The following is a 22,735-nucleotide window of genomic DNA, read 5'->3' as shown; positions in this document are numbered from 1 at the left end:
CAAAGCACAGGGAACATCTTACAGATATTCATGGGTCAACTTTCTTTAAGAAGTGTCTAGAGTCTCTCGGGGCTTATAGGAGGCTTATTAGAGCTATTAGCAATGGACCCTAGGCCTCATGGTATACAACCAATTCTTAGAAAGACATTTCATGTACTTTTCTGCTCCCTAGGAACCAAGTTTAACATCTCTGGATCTCAAATTTCTCATCTTGAGAATGACTGATTGAGTCTTAGATACCTTTAATAGTCATTCCCCTTGTAATGCACCATTTCATAATTTTTTGATAACAGAAATGAAAGGGACTCACAAATAAAAGAGCTGTAATACTGCCATTTACTAAGTGCTTATGATGACAGACATTGTGCTAAATATTTTACACTCATTTAGATAATTTAATCCTCCCAAAACCTCTGCCAGAGAGAGGTTATTATTCCTATTTCACAGATAAAGAAACAAAGGCTCAAAGAAATTAAATGAATCAGCCAAAGGGCCACAGAGCAAGTAAGAGGAAATACTAATATTTGAACCCATTTTTGTCTTATTCTGACACCCAGTAATTAAGCGTACTGCAGTGTACTGTTTGATATATTTTTTTTTAAGTACATGTACTATTTGCTTGAAGTAGTTATACATGGTATGAAACTAAGGCTAGAAAAATAACAGTGGCCAATAAACCAAAGTTTATTATTCATAAATACTTCAAATAATATGTTTCATGTTTACCACTGTATTGCTTAAAAACCCGTAGGCGGTGCAAACATGAAATTACCTGGACATCAAACTTTTTGGAGGTAAAAAACAATTAGAAACTTTGAGACCCCAAAACATTTGAGAAATGTCAAAATATTTTACACCATACATCAGATAATGGTATCATTACAATATTAGGTCTTCTGAAAATTTTAAAGGCCCCAGTGTGATTCAGCATCACTCATTACATTAGGTGAGTTTCTAATGTGCAAATACCTAATGCAAATACCAAAGCTTAACTGCAAATACAATGTACAGAATTCATGCCAAACAGGTCCTACAAAACATCATTGCAGTTTCATGTATTAAATTTTTTTGAAAAGAATGCTTAGCATGTCATATGGAGATGTAAGGGAGCCAAAAACAAAGCCCCAGATATTCAATATTACGGTATAATTTACGGGTCACTTTGGACATCCTTGACAGTGTGAAGTGTGCTACTGGGGTGAGTAAGACACGAATATCCATGCCCAGCCATCAGTCTATAGATGTATACTTTTTTGCCATGTACTACAGATAGGTGTAGTTCTTGGAAAATCTGAGTCCCAGGAGTAATTTGTCTTGCTACTTATTATCCTTTTTGAGATCTTCCATTTAGTTTTTTTCTTCTTTGTTCCATTCTCTCGAGGTCCTGAGATACATAACATTTTATCATTTCCAGATAATGTAGCAATTATTTAATTTATATTCTCTGAGATATTTACACATTAATACCTTATTCCTAAAGATGGTAATTTTCTGGAGAGGAATAACTCCAAAAATGAGAATTTCAGGTATTTGGGCAAGCTCTTGTAGGAAAGATCTTGCACACTTTCTGTGATCTTTGAGTATTTCAGGGAAGCTGGCCTCCCATTCTGCCCTCTCTTCTGGCCTCAGTGAAATGGTAGATATCAAGCAAGGTGCACAAAGAATGGTGCACCCGCCTTACGAAGCAGATTGAAACCATGGGAACCAGAGTTGGGATGCTTACAGGGATCCAAATGGCGTTTGAAAGACAAATCTTTGTTCTGTCAAATTCCTTGAAAGAAGCTCTAATACAATAAGTAGGTGTCCAAGTTATCAGGGTTTGTGTACATGATGAAGCAAGTTGGTAGGAATGAGGGTAAGAATGTCCCTTTAATAAAGTTGGTTAATAGCCTAAAATTAGTATTAGAATTATTCCCTAGCTAGGTAGAAACAAAATCATCAAACTTAAGCTACTGGCTTTAATAGTTACCTAACATTATTTTCCAAGAGAAAAACTGAAACAGTTGTTTCAAGGAATTCGAATAACGTAATCTTAAGACCTGTTGTTATCAGGTTTCTCTTTGTCCAGAGAGCTCAGAATGACACAACTGACCTGACTGATACACACTTTGTAGAACTAAAAGGAATAACATGAAATACAAATTTTTCTCATTTGTGAATGTATGCTACTCTCCCCTAACTAAAGGGTCATTCTTTTTTACACACAATGATAAGTAATAAATGAAGTTTAAAATGGTTTTAGTGCTTTAAGTAACATCTTAGACACTAATCAACATGAAGTGTCTTAATATCAATTGATAAGACTAATACAACTTTCTAAAAAGGAGAGAGAGATAGCCCAGAAATGAACCTATGCTTATAGGTTCAACTAATCTGTGACAAAAGAGGCAAGAGTATCCAATGGAAAAAAGACAGCATCTTCAAGAAATGGTGCTGGAAAAACTTGAAAGTTACTTGCAAAAGAATGAAGCTGGACTACTTCCTTGAAACATACACAAAAATAAACTCGAAATGGATTAAAGGCCTAAATGTGAGACCTGAAACCACAGAAATCCTAGAGGAGAACACAAGCAGTAATTTCTTTGACATTGGCTACAGACACATTTTTCTAGACATGTCTCCTCAGGCGAGGGGGAAAAAAAAGCAAAAATAAACTATTGGAACTACACCAAAATAAAAAGCTTCTGCACAGTGAAGGAAAGCATCAACAAAACAAAAAGGCAATCTACTGAAATGAAAAGTAATATCTGCAAATGATATGTCTGATTAAGAGTTAATAAAATATATACAGAACTTATACACCACACACACACACACACACACAAACCCCCAATCAACCCAATTAAAAAATGGGCAGAGGACTTGAATAGACATTTTTCAAAAGATACCCAGATGGTCAAAAAACACATGAGAAGATGTTCAACATCACTCATAATAAGAGAAATGCAAATCAAAACCACAAGGAGATATAACCTCATACCTGTCAGAATGACTAGAATCAAAAAGACAAGAAATAACAAATGCTGGGGAGAACTGGAGAAAAAGGAAACCTGGTGCACTGTTGGCGGGAATGCAAATTGATGGAACCACTATGGAAAACAGTATGGAGAGTCCTCAAAAAATCAAAAATATAAACATCATATTATCCAATAATACCACTATTGGGTATTTACACTAAGAAAATGAAAATAATAATTCAAAAAGATATATGCATCCCTATGTTTACTGCAGCATTATTTACAATAGCCAGGATATAGAAGCAATCCATGTAACCAGTGATAGATTAATGGATAAAGAAGAGACGGTGGGGGGGGGGCACCTGAGTGGCTCAGTCGGTTAAGCCTCTGCCTTTGGCTCAGGTCATGATCTCAGGGTCCTGGGATCAAGTCCCGCATCACCCCTCTCTCTCTGCCTGCCTCTCTGCCTAACTTGTGATCTCTCTTCTCAAATAAATAAATTAAAAAAAAAAAAAGAAGAGATGGTGTGTGTGTGTATATATACTAAATGTCCAGCAAAATATGAATCATACACACAAACATGCACTCACTGGAATATTACTCAGCCATAAAAAATGAGATCTTGCCATTTGTGACAGAACGGAGGGACCTAGAAGGTATTATGTGAAGTGAAATAAGTCAGTCAGAAAAAGGCAAATACCATCTGATTCCACTTATATGTGGAATCAAATAAATAAGCAAACAAACAAAAAGAAGAAACAGACCCATAAATAGGAAACTGGTGGTTGCCAGAGGGGAGGAGAGTGGGTAGCTGGACAAAATGGCTGAAGGGGAGTGAGAGGTACAGGTTCCCAGATAAAAACAAAATAAAATTACAATTAAAAAGAAGAGAGAGGGGCGCCTGGCTGGCTCAGTGGGTTAAAGCCTCTGCCTTCGGCTCAGGTCATGGTCTCAGGGTCCTGGGATCAAGCTCTCTGCTCAGTGGGGAGCCTGCTTCTCCCCTCTCTCTGCCTGTCTCTCTGCCTGCTTGTGATCTCTGTCTCTCTGTCAAATAAATAAATAAAATATTAAAAAAAAAAAAAAAAAGGAGAGAGAGAGAGAGATGCACACTGAAAAACTGACTAAGGTGATAAACCTTGAGTCGAAGGATCTTAGAGAAAGCTCATACACATAAGCTATAACAGAAAAATTTCAAATGGAATGAAGGAAACACTTTGAATTTGGATATATTGATCAACAAATCTCTCTTTATATGCTCTCAGAGAGGTCTCAATTAATAGGAATGGATACATTAATGACATTCTATGAGATGTACGGGCTAGTAACATGAAGGCTGTACCTGTCCAAAAGTCAAGAAAAATCCTTGGTAGTGTGTACATAACTCTATTACTTAGGCTGATTTCCCTCCTGGGTCCTCATGTTTGTCTTAGAAAACATGCAAACAAAGGGGTCAAGTGCAGGATCCATCTTAAATGAGAGAGAGGCAAGGGGGAATGGCTGGAAGCTTAAAACCCAGAAGGATGTACTCTCACTGGGTACTCCCAAGCTGGGTAATTTCATCTTACAAGTATCTGCCATCTTACAAAATAACATAGAGCGTACTTCCAGTCACCGATTTCATCAATCTTCGGGGTGATTTCTTTTCAATCAGGGCTTTAAAGCACTGCTAAGAAAGACTCTGCCATTTAATTAGCTGCCTTGATTCCTTTGTCTGATGCAGATTGTTACAACCAATTGGCAGATGATGCCAAAGATACAAAAGACATGATCTGAACAACTGAAAGTGGCTTAGTATCTTCACCAGAAATTCACTACTGAGACCCCTTCTAAATGTCTAGCAAAATATGAATCAACCCATGGAGTTTCACTTTCTTTTACCACTTCTTTTATTGTTAATCCTTCACTTTCTAGGTATGGAAGATTATTTTGTTACAATAAAAATAGGATAAAAATGTTCAAAAGAAACCTGGACAGATGCTGAGACTAAAGCACTCTTTAATAGCTTCATGAAATAATCATATTTCCCAAAATACAGAATGAGAAAGGTCTCTATAAATTCACAGTAATGCATAGTAGGAAATCATTACTAGCTAAATGAGAGCTCTAATACAGAGTATGGAGAAAATCAGGTGTTATCTGATTTTCTATCTGAACATTAGAAAGTCTCATTTAGGAATCAATTCTTGGTGCCATCTGTATAAGACAATCTTAATTTGGCATAACATTATTCTGACTCTTATACACCTGCTTGTTCCCTGGACTATGAAAGAAAAATAGTGATTTTTCAAGCATAATAATCCTCATATCTTTTTAATTGATACAGATACTGAAATTTAAAAAAATGAAACTCAGCTTTATGCTGGTAGGATTTCAGATATTTCAGAGAATAAGCCACAGTATTCACAATTACTTTGGTTATTTTGGGTTATCCCAAAACAATTCCATTAAAAAAGTGCAAATGCATTTTTGCAAGGACTCTTCTAGAAAAGCCATGAGGATAACTTGGAAATGACAGTACGTTACAGAAAAACGCAAAGATCCAATATTGTCATGATATTAAGATTCATGCATCTACGTTTCTAGGTATCAGCTGGAGACAACAGCAATTAATCTTTTTTTTCATGAACTTTAATTTTCAGTCTCTCATGATTATTAATTTTTAAAGAACACATAAAACACTGAAAGAAGGACAAAATTTAGACTGTTACAGTCATTTTCTTTACCACAATGATCAATCTGTAAATCACTGAGAGTTATAAAGAATACCAGTCCTGCATTCAACTCAACTATGGTAGCCAAAATCTAATAAAATTCAGAGTGAATGGCTTAAAGGGGGAAAAAATAAACTACCCTCCCCCCAAAATTCTAACCAGTTTCTGACATACCAATTATGTTCTAGCAATTGGTTGCTATACCTTTAATCATCATAAATATTTATAACAAGGACAATGTCCTCAGGCTTTTGATTGAGATTTTAAATTGCCCTCTAAGTAATTAACTGCTAAAATTACCCATTTGTCTAAAATTGATATTATGCTAAGAAACAAACCATTAGTTAATAGTGAATATTTATTTTACAATGTCATATGGAGAGCAGACACATTTTGTGGGTAGAACAGCACAGTGATTCTAGACATTTAGTTAACATTGACAATTTTTGTTATGAGTTTATTCCAGTAGTTACTAGGAATATACATCAAGCGAGATAAAACTTTAACAGATGTTTTGCTGGGGATTAGTATGAAATTACTGTAGAATACCCCATGCTTTGTTAGGAAATCACGAGTTAGGCACCATTCCAGTTGTTCTTTTTTTCCCCTTCATTTTTCAATGATGTGTCATCTTTGTAATTCTTGAAATTTTATCTGATTCACATAAAGAACAATCTCAGTTCTTAGATACATGACACCCCAGATTATTACCATAAACAAGGATATATGAAATGTAAACAAAAATATGTACATTTTTAAAATCCAAGGTAAATGTTTCACATATATTGTCTTGTTGCCCGATAATTAAACGAAAACTCAAAATAGCCAGATTTAGGGGCAAAAGCGTTTGATCACTGTACTTTCTTTCTGTTCACCATAATGAATATTCAGTATTTATGACACTGCAATCATTTAATGATCTACGAGCTATTCAGGCAAACACAGAGCTCTGGAGTTATTAAAGAACAAGCTCTTTCAACATAATAGTTTATCTCACCTGGTTTTCACATCTCCTTAAATTTATAGAGAACCATTACGAGGTCTTATTTTTAACTCAACTGTTGTGTTTTTTGTTTTTTTTTTAATGAACATCTAGCTCAGCATTATGAACAGCTGTTAACTTAGTAAATATTATCCTTATGCTCTTCATTTTGCATTCATAGATTTAAGTGACAATAAATATCACCACATGAAAAAAAATACGTTAATACATCAAACAGAAATGCCCGTGGGGCATATGTCACTGTGTCATAGGCAGACGTCTATGAGAATAATTTCACCTGCAGTGCAGATCCTGAATGTAACCCTGGAGGAGAGCATTGTGTCTAAGCAGGTGAAGAAGAAAAGCCAGCGTGTAATTAGGTGAGTGGCCTCCCATGGAAACCAACATGGTAATAAGGGCCGTCTGCGGCCGTGCACTGCAATTCAGATGCCAAACACAGGCATTAACAAGCTGCATTCTATTTTTTAACTTCCCACACCCTCAGAGAAGGTAGAAGTATTATCTTCAATATGAAAATGATGACAAACCTATGTGACTGAGTGCATATAAAGTAAAATAATAAGCTAATTATGGTAATTTAATGTATTAATCATGTGGTGTAGGGAAAAGAACTTTGAACAAAGTGTCAAAAAGCCCTTTCTAGGATGCTAATCCCGGAAGGAGCTTTCTTGGTTACAGCAGATTCACTTAAAGAGGTTTTTTTCTTTTTTAATTATACCAATATTAATGTTATGTTACGATTGTGTAATTGTTACTTATACCTGAGCCATCAAGCTTACTATGAATACTCTTCTTCCCCCGCACAATAATTTGTTTTTCCTGGTGTTACTGATGATCTAGTTCTTTTGTTTATTGGCTTGTTTCCCTTCATTTAATTTTCTTTATAGTTACAGCTAATTTAACGTCAAACTCTTTTCCCTCCTTGGAAATCTGCTCACACATGTTAGTTGCTCCACCTAACAATTTTCTCTTCTTGGAAATCTCTCCTGGCAACTTCTGACCTGCTCTAGTAGGACCAGTGGGCTACTCTCCTGACGTGATGCATAACTGTCATCCTGGGATTCTTTTCAACATTGTTCTGAAAATCCCCTGCATCGCTCTCCTGTGCTAGCCTCTATTACTTGGTTTCTTTGTCTTTTCTGCCTTGGTTTATACCCTGAGTTCTAGTGGAGTACATCCTTGAGTAGCTTCCTGAGAAAAGATGCTAGGGCAGGCATATTTTTCAACTTCTTGAACATCTGGAAATAATTATTTTATCCTCACGTTTACTTGATAGTTTGTACAGAATACTAGGTTGAGAGAATAATTTTATTTATTTATTTTTTGTAAGCTCTACACCCACAATGGGGCTTGAACTCATGATCCTGAGGTCAAGAGTCACATGCTCTTCCAACTGGCCCAGCCAGGTACCCCAAAAGAACAGTTTTAAATCTGAACCATCTGCAGCCACTTTGGAAAACAGTGTGGAGATTCCTTAGGAAATTAAATATAGAGCTACCCTATGACCCTGCAATTGCATGATTGGGTATTTACCCCAAAGATATAGATGTAGTGAAAAGAAGGGCCATCTGTACCTCAGTGTTCATAGCAGCAATGGCCACAGTTGCCAAACTCTGGAAAGAACCAAGATGCCCTTCAACGGACCAATGGATAAAGAAGATATGGTCCATATATACAATGGAGTATTATGCCTCCATCAGAAAGGATGAATTCCCAACTTTTGTAGCAACATGGATGGGACTGGAAGAGATTATGCTGAATGAAATAAGTCAAGCAGAGAGTCAATATCATATGGTTTTGCTTATTTGTGGGGCATAAGGAATAACATGGAGGACACGGGGAGATGGAGAGGCAAAGTGAGTTGGGGGAAATTGGAGGGGGAGACGAAGCACGAGAGACTGTGGACTCTGAGAAACAAACTGAGGGTTTTGGAGAGGAAGGGAGTGGGAGGTTGGGTGAGCCTGGTGGTGGGTATAATGGAGGGCACGTATTTCATGGAGCATTGGGTGTGGTGCATAAACAACGAATTCTGGAACACTGAAAAGAAATTAAAAATAAATAAATAAAAATAAAAAAAAATAAATCTGAACCATTAAGCTACTTCCCCAATGCTGTCTCCCTTCTGGTGTTGCTGTTGAAATACCGAATGCTTTTGTGATTCTTGGTCCATTGCAATAAAGCCATTTCCTTTGTAGCACTTTTCTCTGAAACCAGTGTTCTAAAATTTTGCAATAAGGAATCTTATTATCAGTCTATTTTCATTAAATGTTACGGGCATTTAATGGATGCTATTCATCTTGAAATTCTATCCTTCACAGCTGGAAATAGTGTAGTTTAACGATTATTACTTTAATGATTCCCTTCTATCTATTTCCTCCAATTATTCAGATGTTGGATACCCTGGACTGGACTTTTAATTTTTTTGACTCTTTCTTTTTCATTTTTTAGATTTATGCTTTATGTTCTATTTTTCTGGCATACTTCTTCAACTTTATCACCCACCATTTTTTGTTAATTTTTATTTGTCCTCATATTTTTAATTTTTTTAAAGATTATTTATTTATTTATCTGACAGACAGAGATCACAAGTAGGCATAGAGAGGAGGAGGAGGAAACAGGCTCCCTGCTGAGCAGAGAACCCAATGTGGGGCTCAATCCCAGGACCCTGGGATCATGACCTGAGCCGGAGGCAGAGGCTTTAACCCAATGAGCCACCCAGGTGCCCCCATATTTTTAATTTCTAAAGCAACTTTCTGTTCACTAAGTCCCTCTTCTTCAAAATAGCCTATATTCTTGTTTTACAGATATACTATTATTCTTATACCTCTTGGAAAAGACTGAAAATTTTTGAAGTCTTCTTTCCTATCTTTCTCTTATTAATGCACACAACTTTGGTTCTTCCAAGCTACTTATTTGTCAAAGGGGATCTTCACTGTAGAGTTACCTGGATTCTTCTGGTCTGTTCTCTTGGACTGGTCAAATTATCCACAAAAGACAGCAGAAATAGGTCTGACATTGCTTCTTGAAGCACCACAGGCTAGACTCTGTCTCTCATGCTCTTCCCTATGGCACCCACCTCCCAGTGCCTGCCCACTGTGACCTCCTACCTCTCTGGCAGAGTAAGGAGCCATGGGGGAAAGCAAGCTGTAAGGCTGTGAGAGGGAAACAGGCCAGGATCACTAGCAAGCACACATGTCCTGCAGGGGTAAAGCCAGGAGGGTCCCAGGGAGAGTGAGGGGACACTGTGGGTCATGGGAGGTACCGTGGGCTCTCAGCCCTGGATCTAAGGAAATGCCCATCATTCCCTTCTTAAAGGGATTTTGAAATCTGATTCTGATTCTGGGAGATGAGAAGAGAGAATATATAGAGACAGAGAGATCTGCAGGTGACTCAATCATGGGGCCAAATCTGAAGACCTTTAAATGACTACTGAGGTTTCTTATACCCTTAAATATTCTAAGAACTGAGACTGTCCAGTACAGTTTGGCAAATCCTCAAGAAGCCAAGATTTCAATAGCTATGGGTAAAGGGATATCATATATCAATATATTTTGCTGATTTTCAGCTATTCAAAAAGGCTAAGAAGAGATAAATCATATCATACTCATTTAAAGGCAAAAATGTAGTCGAACATCAATCTGTGACCATATCAAACATCTTTTTTTTGTTGTTGTTCGGATTTTTATTTATTTATTTGACAGAGATCACAAGTAGGCAGAGAGGCAGGCAGAGAGAGAGGAAGGGAAGCAGGCTCCCCGCCGAGCAGAGAGCCCAATGCGGGGCTCGATCCCAAGACCCTGGGATCATGACCTGAGCCAAAGGCAGAGGCTTTTAACCCACTGAGCCACCCAGGTGCCCCACATCAAACATCTTATGAGTGGGTATAATTCCTGCCCTATATGATTAATATCCAGACTCACTGTGGTGATGCATCTAATGTTTGACAGTATTTCTATGCCGAATGAACAAGGCATTCATTAGTAAGTTTCTCACCACACTCTAGGAGGCACTAACTATTAAACCACATCTTCTGCCACAGCACCACAAGGGCTGGGAACAGGGAGCCAACACTAGGTATTTGAAATACAATGGACGACTATGGAATGGGAGAAAAACCTGCAAAACCTGGATAAAAGCTATTGAAACATGATTTCAAGGAAGTACAGACTAGTTACCGAGAAACCACAACACAGAAATCAGTCTCCTCACACCATGAGAAGATAAAGGAAAAAGAAAACAGAATGGAAGAAGCAGAACTTAAAAGGCCACAAAAATCATCAGTGACACTGGCCTGAGGATGCTGAACACAGAGATGCTTTGTGGAAAAAGCTCTTTTCTTTGTTTCACCAACAAAATTTTCCACCAATACTAGCCCACAACTAATGACACACAGAGGTTGGTGAGAAAATGAAGCAAGAATAATAAAAGTCCAGTGATGCCATGATTCCTTTTTTCCCCTTAAGATTTTATTTATCTATTTATTTAGTGCAAGAGTGTGCAAACAGGGGGAGGGGTAGAGGAAGAGAAGGGAGAGAATCTTAAGCAGGCTGCGCTGAGCATGGAGCCTGATTTGGGGCTCAATCTCTCGACACTAAGATCATGACCTGAGCTGAAGTCAAGCGTTGGATGCTTAACCAAATGAACCACCTGGGTGCCCTTGGAAAAGGTTCAGTCATGTCTTTAATCTCAATCCTATCTCTGAACTTGGAAGTCAGAAGTCAAAGTTTGCTCAGGATAGCTGCTGATGTCACTGAGGCTGGCAGGCCCCTGGGCTCCCCCATGAAGGTCTCACTAGCTGGGTTCTCCACAGATCCCTAGGGTTAAGGCAGGAAACAGGAGTATGGATGCACTGTACTGTTGGTTTTGAATGGAAATCAACCCTAAGAAAAGAACATTTAATGTGTAAAGGAGACAATTTGAAATGTTTTAAGGTTTAGAAAAAAGAACAAAATTATGGTCATATTATGGTATTAATGTTTGGAGCTGGACTTAAACACAGCAAGATTAATAAAACACATCTTACCATCTGTCAAAATTTCTTCCCCAATCTGACGACTAAAAAAATTGCCTATGTCAATGGATACGGATTTTGAAGAAAAATAGTTAAAAAATTTTAAAGCCGTCTATGAATAAAACAAAGCAAAACAAAAATTGCACAACAAAAAAGAGCTATGTGAAACAATAGACTATAAGTATCATATTGAATCTATTATTTGTCTTAAACACCATGTTTTTTCTGAGCTGCTACAAGTTCATGCATTTTAAAATTACACAACATAACTGGCCACCATGAAAATCCTCATTATTGATGCCACAAATCTGCAACTTATTGAAAATATGAAAATAAATAATAGAAAAATGGACAATATATAACAGGCAACATAGTTACAAAAGATCAAGAAACATGTGAAAAAGATACTATTACTAGCAATCAAGAAAACACTAACTTAAAAGATATTCCATTTCTGCTCATCAGAATGGCAAAAATTAAAATGACTAGTTTTAGTCAATGCTTGTGAAAGTAGAGGAAAACAGTCCTTCTGTAAGCTACAATGTTGTGGGCAAATGTTCCAGTCAAATTCATTAAAACTGAAGTTATGTCTCTTAATAAAGAAAATCCATAAGCTGATATACAAAAGAAGAATGTAAAGATTTTATACTATTATTTACTCTAGAACCACTTATAATAACAACATTCTAGATACAACATAAGATCCATGAATAAAAACAGTTGAAAATTACAGTTCATTCACACTACAGACTCATATGCAGTTATTAGGAAAATTAAACTACACAGTCATGTATTTATTTTAAAAGAGATCCATGATATTGTTTTTAAAATGCCATACAATAATATATATTGTTTTTCTAGAGCAAAATAAACACACATGAAATACCGCATATGCATATATACTTTTACAAGCACAGGGAAAAGTACAAAAGAAAGAAGGTGCTTCTTGCAGAAAGTGGTGTAGATAGATAATGAACGGGAAGAAATGGGCCCAAGTTTACTTTACATACATCCACATAACTCAGCTGATTCTCAGGATCACAAAATGTAGTCACTTGAATTATATATAAAATACATTATATTTTATATGTTATATATATTTCATATATAAATATACAAATACACACCTATGGTTTATATATTATATTTTATAACATATTATAAAAATATAAAATATATTTTATATTATAAAATGTGAGCACATCCTTAAACCTTCAGATATAACTGTGGTATCTTCTGACTCACTCACATATGTTAAGAAACAGCTGCCCGTTTGAAGTGTGAAATTTTGAGACAATTTCCAAGATGGTTGCTGGGTCAAATCTTAGAAAAACTTACTTCTTTTGACACAAAGTAATCCAATTTGTAGTAAAAGAAATGTAAGGGAGCAGTAGAAACTATTTTTATCTGTTTGTACATACAAATGAAAAAATATGTACTGTGAACTCACCATAACATTGATTTGGATAGTAATATTTTACATTAAAACTTACTGGCACTTTAGTACAAACCAAAGGTAGAGCTACCTGAGACTCTTCTCTTAAAAACACTGTCACAATAGCATTCCAGTGGATCTCACTTATTATTAGCAAATGTTTCTCCATGAAACAAAAATAGAGTAAGTTCTAAACGACAGTATTCCAGTGAATATACTTAATGTTTAAACATGGTTTTCAATCACTAAACAAAGCAATAACCATGGTTCACTTCAATATCACTTCTCTTTATACAATTTTTTTTTTTAAGTTATGGTAGAGAGATTAGACTTGGGACTAGAAAAATACACATGAAGAATGCTAAACTTCAGCTTAAAAAGATTTTTTCCTACCTTCACATTGTCTGGATGCAGCCCCCCAGGGTGCTTGTCCATGTACTGACATAAATCAGTGTGCTAGAAGAAAAAAGGGAAAATGTATTAGCCTCCCTCTGGCTACAACATGATGAATCAATATTTTTCTACTTCAAAGTCACCATTGCCTTCTGAACAAAGCAAATATAAGACTAGTGGGTGGATTTTTTTAGTATATGTAGCTGAATGCTTCTCCACCCTCTCATTTTTAACCACAACTAAATCATTATCTTTATCACTATGCTCTGTTTTATATTAAACATATCTGTGTTTCAGAAGGAATTCACGTCCATGATTTGTTAAGTGCTTAATTTCCTAGTCATTGAATACATATTAAAAAAAAATCTTAACTCTGAATATATGTATCATAACTTAAAAAAATTAAACCAACACATACATATACACACTAAACCAATTAAACTGCAATTATCTTGTATTTTCAAGTGCAAATGTAAGTTATGATTATTTTGTATGAGATGAGAATACTACAAATATATCATTCTAGAAAAATTTATCATCGGATTTATTTAAATTTCTCATAACTATATCATTAAAAAATAATTGAATAAGCATCCAGAACTCCTGAATATATTTGGCAAAATACATTTTATAAATTAATAGAAATACTTTCAAAATTATAAACTAGGATGAATATATCCAAATATAAATTTTTTTAGGTTTTTATTTAAATTCCAGCTAGTTAACATATAGTGTGATATTAGTTTCATGTATACAATTTAGTGATTCAACACTTACATACAACACCCTGTGCTCATCACAATACAGAGCTTAAAAGGAAGATCTCTAAATATATCTCATGCTGTTATTCTTTTAATTATCTCAGGCTTAATTTGCCCACAACTGTATTTATTTTCTTCTTTTTTTTTATTTATTTTCTTCTTAATGCTTATTTTACTTATATTATGAATTATATAGAAATTCAAAAAATATGTAAGTTGCTTTCTAATTTTTCTTCTCTTATTAGAGAATAATATTTATAACAATGAAATGCTTTATCATTCTGGAAAAGCCACTAAACAAAAGTATTTATGCCCCAATATTGGCTTCTGTTGCTGAAGAATTTAGAGTTTTATGCTATATTCAAGAATCTTGCTATAGCCATGGTGATGATAGTTCACACTCCCTTATTGAGTTTTTATTGCATGCCAGGTGCTATTGCTGAGGATACAGACCACAATTTAGCATTCATTCATTCATTTCTCATCATGTACTCCTTAAGCCCTTATTATGTTCCAGTTACTACACTAGTCGCTAAGGACACAGAACTAAATGAAACAACTGCAAGTAGAAAAAAATAATAATAACAAAAAACTAGACATACCAATAATTATAGTACACCATGTTGTATATTATTTTAGGAGCAGTACTGGGTAATAATGTTTGAAGGCCTAGCGGGGGGAACTTATTGTGGTGTAGAGATGTTGGGGAAGCCTCTGGAAAAAGTCAGGCGTGAGTAGAGAATGAAAGAAGTTAGCCAATTGAAGGGAAAAGGGAAAGAAAATCGGACTGAAGAAATGCTCTTAGAAACATTCCAAGACAATACTGCCTTTCTCTTAGACCACACCCAAGGTGCTGAGCTTCCAAATCAAAGTCTAACTCCATGAGGACAGAAACTATGATTTGGAAATTATTGCCTCCTCAGTCCAGGCAAAATGACAAACGCAGAGAACTAAAGAAAGGTGGAAATAGTTTTATATATAGTATAGCTCATTAAAAATGACCCTAAAATATAATTATGAGTTCCAAGGAGTTTCTTCTGAGTGACAGCATTTACCAAATTGAGGAATGAATTTTAGTCCCCATATGCCATATAACTCCATGTTAATTTTTCTGTCCTTCTGAATAGGGCTAACACCTCACTTAAAGATTTTTGAAGAACAAATAAAATAGTACAAGAGAAAGTACTTTTCACCTGTAACATGATAAACAAAAAGGAGATATTAAGATACTGCCCACTATATAATAAAATCCACAGAGGAAGCAACTGTTACCTCATTTGTTCACAGCTTCATACACAACAAATAAAACAATAGAAAGTATATCCAATTTTATCAGTAATTATATACCCATGATATGGTATAATTCCTAATAAAAATGTAAAATCTCAGTTTACAAAAGAAAATGCAGTTCACACTGCTTCCAAGACACAAATTAAAAATGAAAAACAATAAATATGAAAATAACAAATAATATTTTATGCTACATGTTTGTTATTTATATTTTGTTATTCATACTGGTTATATGAACAAAAAAGGAATCATCATTGTCAATGTAAATATTAGACATAACAGAATTCAAGGAAAATGTATTAAACATCAATGCACCTAACAACATGGCATATCAATATATAACAAAAATTGGTAAAAATAAAAGAAGAAACTAATAATTTCACAAATCTTGAGGAATTTAGCTTACTTATTTCAAAAGTCACCAAATGGAATTGGCAAAAAGAAAAAAAAGGGAAGGTTATAAAGAATATGAATAATACAATTAAATAGCATGTTTACTTTTGTGCCCATTAAACTCTTGCTACACAAACTTTTTAAACACAAATGGTAAACTCACAAAACTTGACAATGTATTAGACACAGATAAAGCCTTAGCAAGCAGTTAGCAAGTAGAAGTCCTATTACATCCTCTTGCCATAACTAAATAAAATTAAAATCAAAATGTAGTATGTTTCATCCACTCTTAAGACACACAATTCTTTTTAACTCTGACATTGGAATAACAGCATGAATTTTCTCTTTCCTGGGGAGTATCTGGAATGTAGTTGTTATTGCCTATGTTTGAGCCAACTTTTTATTTTTATTACTCTGATGGCATGGGTCATCAAAGAACAATGTAAGGACCATCTGAGGAAAAAAGATGGAAGAATGAGATGCAATTTTTATCTGGAAACCCATTTATTAAAAATTTCAGGTAAGATTCTATAAAAAGTGCCAGAATGAAAATCTGTATAAAGTAAAAACTCTGAATGATAAGAAAACACTAAATCATAGTTTAACTGAGTGTGTTTTTTTCCTCTTCTACTAGTACATCAAGTAATGTTTCTTCTAGTCAATAGGGTCTTAAGTTCAAAGATAACAGGAATAAGATAATGAAGGAAGACAAGCAGCTAAATGGAGAAATGAGAAAAGGAGGAACAAAGGAAATCTATTTTTGTGGAATTCTTGTTTTTTTTAAATAAAGAAAAGCAGGGGCGCCTGTGTCGCTCAGTCATTAAGTGTCTGACTTCAGCTCAGGTCATGATCCCAGGGTCCTGGGATAGAGCCCCGCATCAGGCTCTCTACTCAGCAGGAACCCTGCTTCTTCCTCTCCCACTCCCCCTGCTTGTGTTCCCTCTGTCCCTGTATCTCTCTGTCGAATAAATAAAATCTTTAACAAATGAAAAAAAAACAGCAAAGATGTTTAAATTGTTTAAAAACGATAGTAAGATACAACATAAATTTTAAAGCAATGGAAAATGGCCAGAGCTTTACTGTCAGGGAAATGTAGATCTTTAAACACATCTATTAATTTTAATATGAGAATGACAGAAAAAAATAAAACTAATAAACTAAAGCTAGAGAATACAAAAAACAAAATGAAACAAAACACAAAGAGACCCAAAGAAAACAGATGGGATTAATGTAGTTAATAGCAGAAATTAATTAATTAGAAAACAAGAAAACAATAGGCTTGACTAATTAAAGAGAAACCCACTTCTTTGAAAAGCCCAATAATATAGCCAGTGACAATGTAGTAGAGTCATACAGTGACTGATGGTAGCTACACTTGAGATGAGTACAGCATAACATACAGAAATGCTGAATCACTATGTCGCACACCTGAAACTAAGGTAACACTGTGTGCCTACTATACGCAAATAAAAAAAAAAATGTTTAAGCCCAATAAACAAAGAAACCTTGGAAAATTTGGGGTTTTTTTAAGTGAAGTGTCTTGTTAAGATGTAATCAATGTTAAGAGTGAGAATAATGACACAACTAAAAATATGATGATTTAAAAATATACAATAAACCTGTAATACTATAAACTATAAACAGTATTATACACATCTTTAAGCTAATAATACATTTGATACCTAGATAAAAACTTACGTCTCTTAAAGAAACCTAAGTTATTAAATTTGATTCTACAAGAGATAGAAATTGAAGAGCTATACCTAAAAAAAAGTACTAAGTTCAGATGGGTTTAATGGAAAATCTTTCAAACCTTCAAACAGCAGATACAAATTACCCCAAAGCAAATAATAATAATAATAATAAAATAAAATAAAATGTTTTCCACTGCTTCTTTAAGGTTGACATGTCAAAGCAGGCAAAAACAGTGGAGAGGTGATGAGAACGAAACCAACCTCTTTATGACCAAAGATGTACATAAATTCTAGTGACAGTAGGTATCAGAAGTCAATACTATATTAAAAGGCTAACACGTCAGTACCAAACAAGGTTAAAGCTAGGAATAAAGAAATAAATCAACATAAGTGCACCTACTAACGTGAGCTTCTAAAATTAACAAAGAAGTGGAATGGTGTTGGGTACAAAATTTTCACATTATTATATATTTGACTTACTTAGATTTATTAAATGCTAATTTTACATAAATAAGATATATTATCTTATATATCTATATATATATCTGCTCTTATAAAGCTTACATTCTATAGATTACATTCTGTAGATTTTATACATTTGTGAATTATAATTTTTTTCCAAAAAAGTATTCAAGCTTTTTGTTTAAAATTTCAAAAAATTCTACATGAGTGCAATCATACGGCATTTGTCTTTCTCTGACTGACTTATTTTGCTTAGCATAATACTCTCTAGCTCCATCCATATCGTTGCAAATGGCAAGATTTCACTCTTTTTATGGCTAATATTCCATTATGTGTGTGTCTGTGTGTGTGTGTCTGTTTGTATACCACAACTTCTTTAACCATTCATCAGTTGATGCAATTTAAGAAATAAAACAGATGAACAGGGGTGGGGTAAAAAGAGAGAGAGAGACAAACAAACCATTCAACACTTGTAACTATAGGGAACAAGCTGAGGGCTGCTGGAGTGGAGGTGGGCAGGGGGTAGGTTAAATAGGTGATGAGGATTAAGGAGGACACCTGTTGTGATGAGCACTGGGTGTTTATGTTATTTAGTGTTGAATCACTAAATCCTACACCTGAAACTAATATAACACAAAATGTTAATTAATCAAAATTTAAATAAAAACTTGGAAGAAAAAATAAATAAGATTAAAAAAATCTATCAGGAAGGAAACACATCTGGAGTGTGTGGGGGGGAATATTCCTGATTCTCAAGGTACACATGATGTCCTTCTAAGTATATGACCAATGACATTAGCATTATGAATTGCAGGAAGGAGGCTTCTCCAAAATGAGATCTTGGGAAATTAAATATAGAATTTTCCAAACTTTCTAAATTTTAAAGTTCATATTTCCTTAGATATATGGAATCAAAATGTGTGTATGTGTGCATATACATCACATGCATATACACATGGCTGTCTAGCTGTGTAACCTTGGGCAGGTTACATAACTTCTGCATATCAAGACCTTCACGCGTGTAATGAGAATATTCCTAGTACACCTACCTCAACTGATATTATGAAAATTAATGAGTAAGTATCATAATGGTTTCAGAACACTACCTAGCACATGGTAGATGCTACAGGAGACGATGATGAAAATGATGACTTTCTGTGGTGAGTTTGGAATAGTGGGAATAAATATTTGGGAGGATTACGATTGAAAATGGAATGATAATCAGTCAGAAAACTGGAACTCATACGGGTAGCATTTCATCCTCATATAGTGTTCTTCCTTTCTGCAGAACCATACATTCTCATCCACACTCCATTGCACTCTGTACACAACCAGTGAGACTACATTTAGGAGATACACAATCAACTTCAGATTGCTCTGGGCGATTAGGGACAAGAATCTGGAGAATGTCATATTAAAAAAGAGACAAGAGATAGTACAGGGTCCCTCTCTGTACCCTGGCAAACTTCCGTTCTACCTGCTTTAAAAATGGTTTATTTTCTCTCTTCCTCTCTCTCTCTCTCTCTCTCTCTCTTTTTTAAATATTTTATTTATTTATTTGACAGAGATCACAAGTAGGCAGAGAGGCAGGCAGAGAGAGAGGGGGAAGCAGGCTCCCCGCCGAGCAGAGAGCCCGATGTGGGGCTCGATCCCAGGACCCCGGGACCATGACCTGAGCCGAAGGCAGAGGCCTTAACCCACTGAGCCACCCAGCGCCCCCCTCTCTCTCTTTTTAAGACACAGTATCACGCCAGAATCTAAATTAGATGTGCCTAAACTGAAATTTTCATTACCTCTTTTCTTGCCTTTTTTTTTTTTTTAAGATTTTATTTATTTATTTGATAGAGAGAAAGAGAGAACAAGCAGGAGGAACAGCAGCGGGAGAGGGAGAAGTAGGTTTCCCCATAAGCAGGGAGCCCAATGTGGGGCTCAATCCCAGAACCCTGGGATCATGACCTAAGCCAAAGGCAGACGTTTAACTGACCGAGCCACCCAGATGCCCGGCATCTCTTCTTTCTTATCTCTCTCCTCAGTTCAACACATTGCATTATACGACCTTTATGATTTGCACTGGTCCGGAAATACAGTACTAAAGTTAATAATAAGGCTAGAACATACTTCTTTCTCATTCTACTTTTTAAAGTCATCCTGGGTTTAAACAGAAGGCCCCTACGGCATATGACCAACAGATCAGTATCCCCTGATGAGACACAGATCATCTCAGATCCATCTGGCTTGATCTCTGGCTATTTCTTATTTTGATACTAAAAGGAGCAGGTCACTAGCCTGGTGGTTGCAGATCAAACACAATTTCTCCTCACCCTGCCAACTCTATCTTGGCTCTTGGCTGACATCTCCTCTTTCCTTCACTACATTACGCTTCCCCTCGTGTTCCTACACCTCCCTCTGTTCGCTCCATCATTGCTGCTATTCCTCAGGGTAAAGCCTTTAGAAGCATTTGTGTCTGACAGGTTTATACCTGAACGCCTGAGAACACCTCATCAATCTTCCATGTAGTGGATGGTTTTAAATGAAGCTATCAAGTACGGCTAGACTTACAGACCAAGCAGGAGACAGAGTGCAGAAAGGGGGTCCAAATGCTCAATCTCCACACTAACAAATATTTCTTTCAAAATGAGCTTCCTTCTTCCTCACTGTCCATTACCCATCAGGCAGTATTTATTTGGTTATTAACATAGGTGTTTCTAGGGGAAGGAATCTGAGGAACATACCCGAACCCCTAATACTCTGAACGTAAATGCTCTCTGTAAAGGAGTTTGCCACATTTATAATTGGGGTTTCCTCATACTGATTTGATTACTTCGAGCTCGGATTACTTCAGAAAGCAGGAGAGAAATCTCCCTTTTATTAAAAAAAAAAAAATAGGGCAGGATATAGAAAGACCAAAGAAAATCGGAAAGACTTCTTCTTTGTAAGCACTTTCACACAGTAGAGTCTCTGTTAATTTCAATCATATGCAGACTTGAGAGCTGCATGATGAACAGCCATGAAACTTTAAAGGGAACTCATGAAAGAAAACTACAAAGACATATAATGGCCATTTTGCAACAGGCCTGAGTGGAGAACAGACCTTTAAAAGAAGACCAGGAAAGAGCAGTCAGCCAGAGAAAAAGACCAGAAACAAGCTAGAGTATGACACTCAGCTCTTCATAGTTTCCACTCTCGATCCCTTACTCGTTTCAAACTGACTTTGGGTCAAGAGAGAACAGCAATATCCTTCCACTGAAAGCCACTGGAGAAAAGGCTCTCTGGAGACCACAAACTCAGACAACTTCTCAGACATGAAATTTTACCCGGATTCCAGGGCAGAGAGAAGTCTAAGTCCGTGGTTAAGTAGGCTTTGCCATTTGGTATGCGTCTATGTTTCTTTTTTTAATCAACATATTTTCCATGAAGTGAGGTTTTCCAATTGCTGGACTTTCAAATGATCAAACCTCCTACTCAAGAGACATCAAGTTCTGAGAAATTACGCATTTGCATTACCACTGGCCTGTGGACTGAGCTTTCCTCATCAAGCAGGGTTCCAAATAAAGCCCCTTTCTAAACGCATGGGTTTGTTTCCATTGTCCTATGCTGTTAAGTATGGTGCCCGCTATATTTGGTAGCTAATTCTGATGTTCTTCAGAAGCACTGCCAAAATATGACACTGAAAATAGCATAGCCCTATTTTTAGCACATAGGCTAAAAATAAGGAAGTCTTTCCATGGGGGACAACCAACAGAAATCCTCATTCTGTGTTAAGCTCAGCCTCCACAGCCTTTGCTTCTGTTTCATTTACTTTTCCATTCTGACAGTGAGAGGAGAGTCAGTATATTCAAGCCTGGTATAATGTTTTGTATCATTAAAAAGACACTACTTCACAAGAGCAAGAATACAGGAAGGGTCCACAAGATAATAAGACTAATTCTGAATCTCTTTATTCTTAAGAGATAGGCTTACTTTATGTTTAAACACCAAGGGTCAGGTATAGTTTCATTTTGAAATTCATGAAAACTTGATTTTACAAAACAAAAAAAATTAAGTGGGGACATGATTTTAAAAAAGATGGGACAGGTTAACAACTAGTTGATAAACATGTGCAAATTGGAAGCATAAAAATATAGAGCCCTCCCCTTCTCTGATTGTTGATTACTTATGAAGATCCCTAGCCCTCATCCCAGTTTGATTCTAGACACTCCTCTCTCTATAATGAGTCACTTACTCATTATAAAGAACCTTTAAATAGTACTCTAACCGGCAAGAGATCACATTTAAAAAACTGCAAATTTCGAAGAACAAGAGCAATTATTTCCACTCTTTGGTGGTACTGTGGGCGGTCCCCAAACTAATGGTCACAATGGCAATTGGTCACTGTGTGACCAAAGAAACAATTGTGGGAGATGTTTACTTGTGAGGCTGACTCCGTTACTAGCTGATGTCACCTTCATCACCATCATCCCGTGTCTGGAACACACCACAGGCATTCCAACGAAAACCATGCTTGATATTATTTATTTATTTGACAGAGAGAGATCACAAGTAGGCAGAGAGGCAGGTAGAGAGAGAGAGGAGGAAGCAGGCTCCCCAGTGAGCAGAGAGCCCGATGCGGGGCTTGATCCCAGGAC

The 22,735-nt window shown here is 36.0% G+C and overlaps 1 protein-coding gene across 1 annotated transcript in view; it reads right to left on the bottom strand.

Annotated features, from left to right (window-relative positions):
* Window positions 1-22,735, bottom strand: part of CDK14 (cyclin dependent kinase 14) — a 582,239-nt gene that overhangs the window by 280,945 nt on the left and 278,559 nt on the right. Inside the window, exon 7 of the mRNA XM_080818397.1 lies at window positions 13,511-13,573. Within this exon, the coding sequence (XP_080674523.1) occupies window positions 13,511-13,573 (63 nt within the window). The remainder of the gene's footprint in view (window positions 1-13,510; window positions 13,574-22,735) is intronic.

The sequence above is a fragment of the Martes martes genome (genome assembly GCF_963455335.1).
Source record: "Martes martes genome assembly, chromosome: 11".
Lineage (NCBI taxonomy): Eukaryota > Metazoa > Chordata > Mammalia > Carnivora > Mustelidae > Martes > Martes martes.
This window is presented reverse-complemented; position numbering and strand designations above follow the sequence as displayed.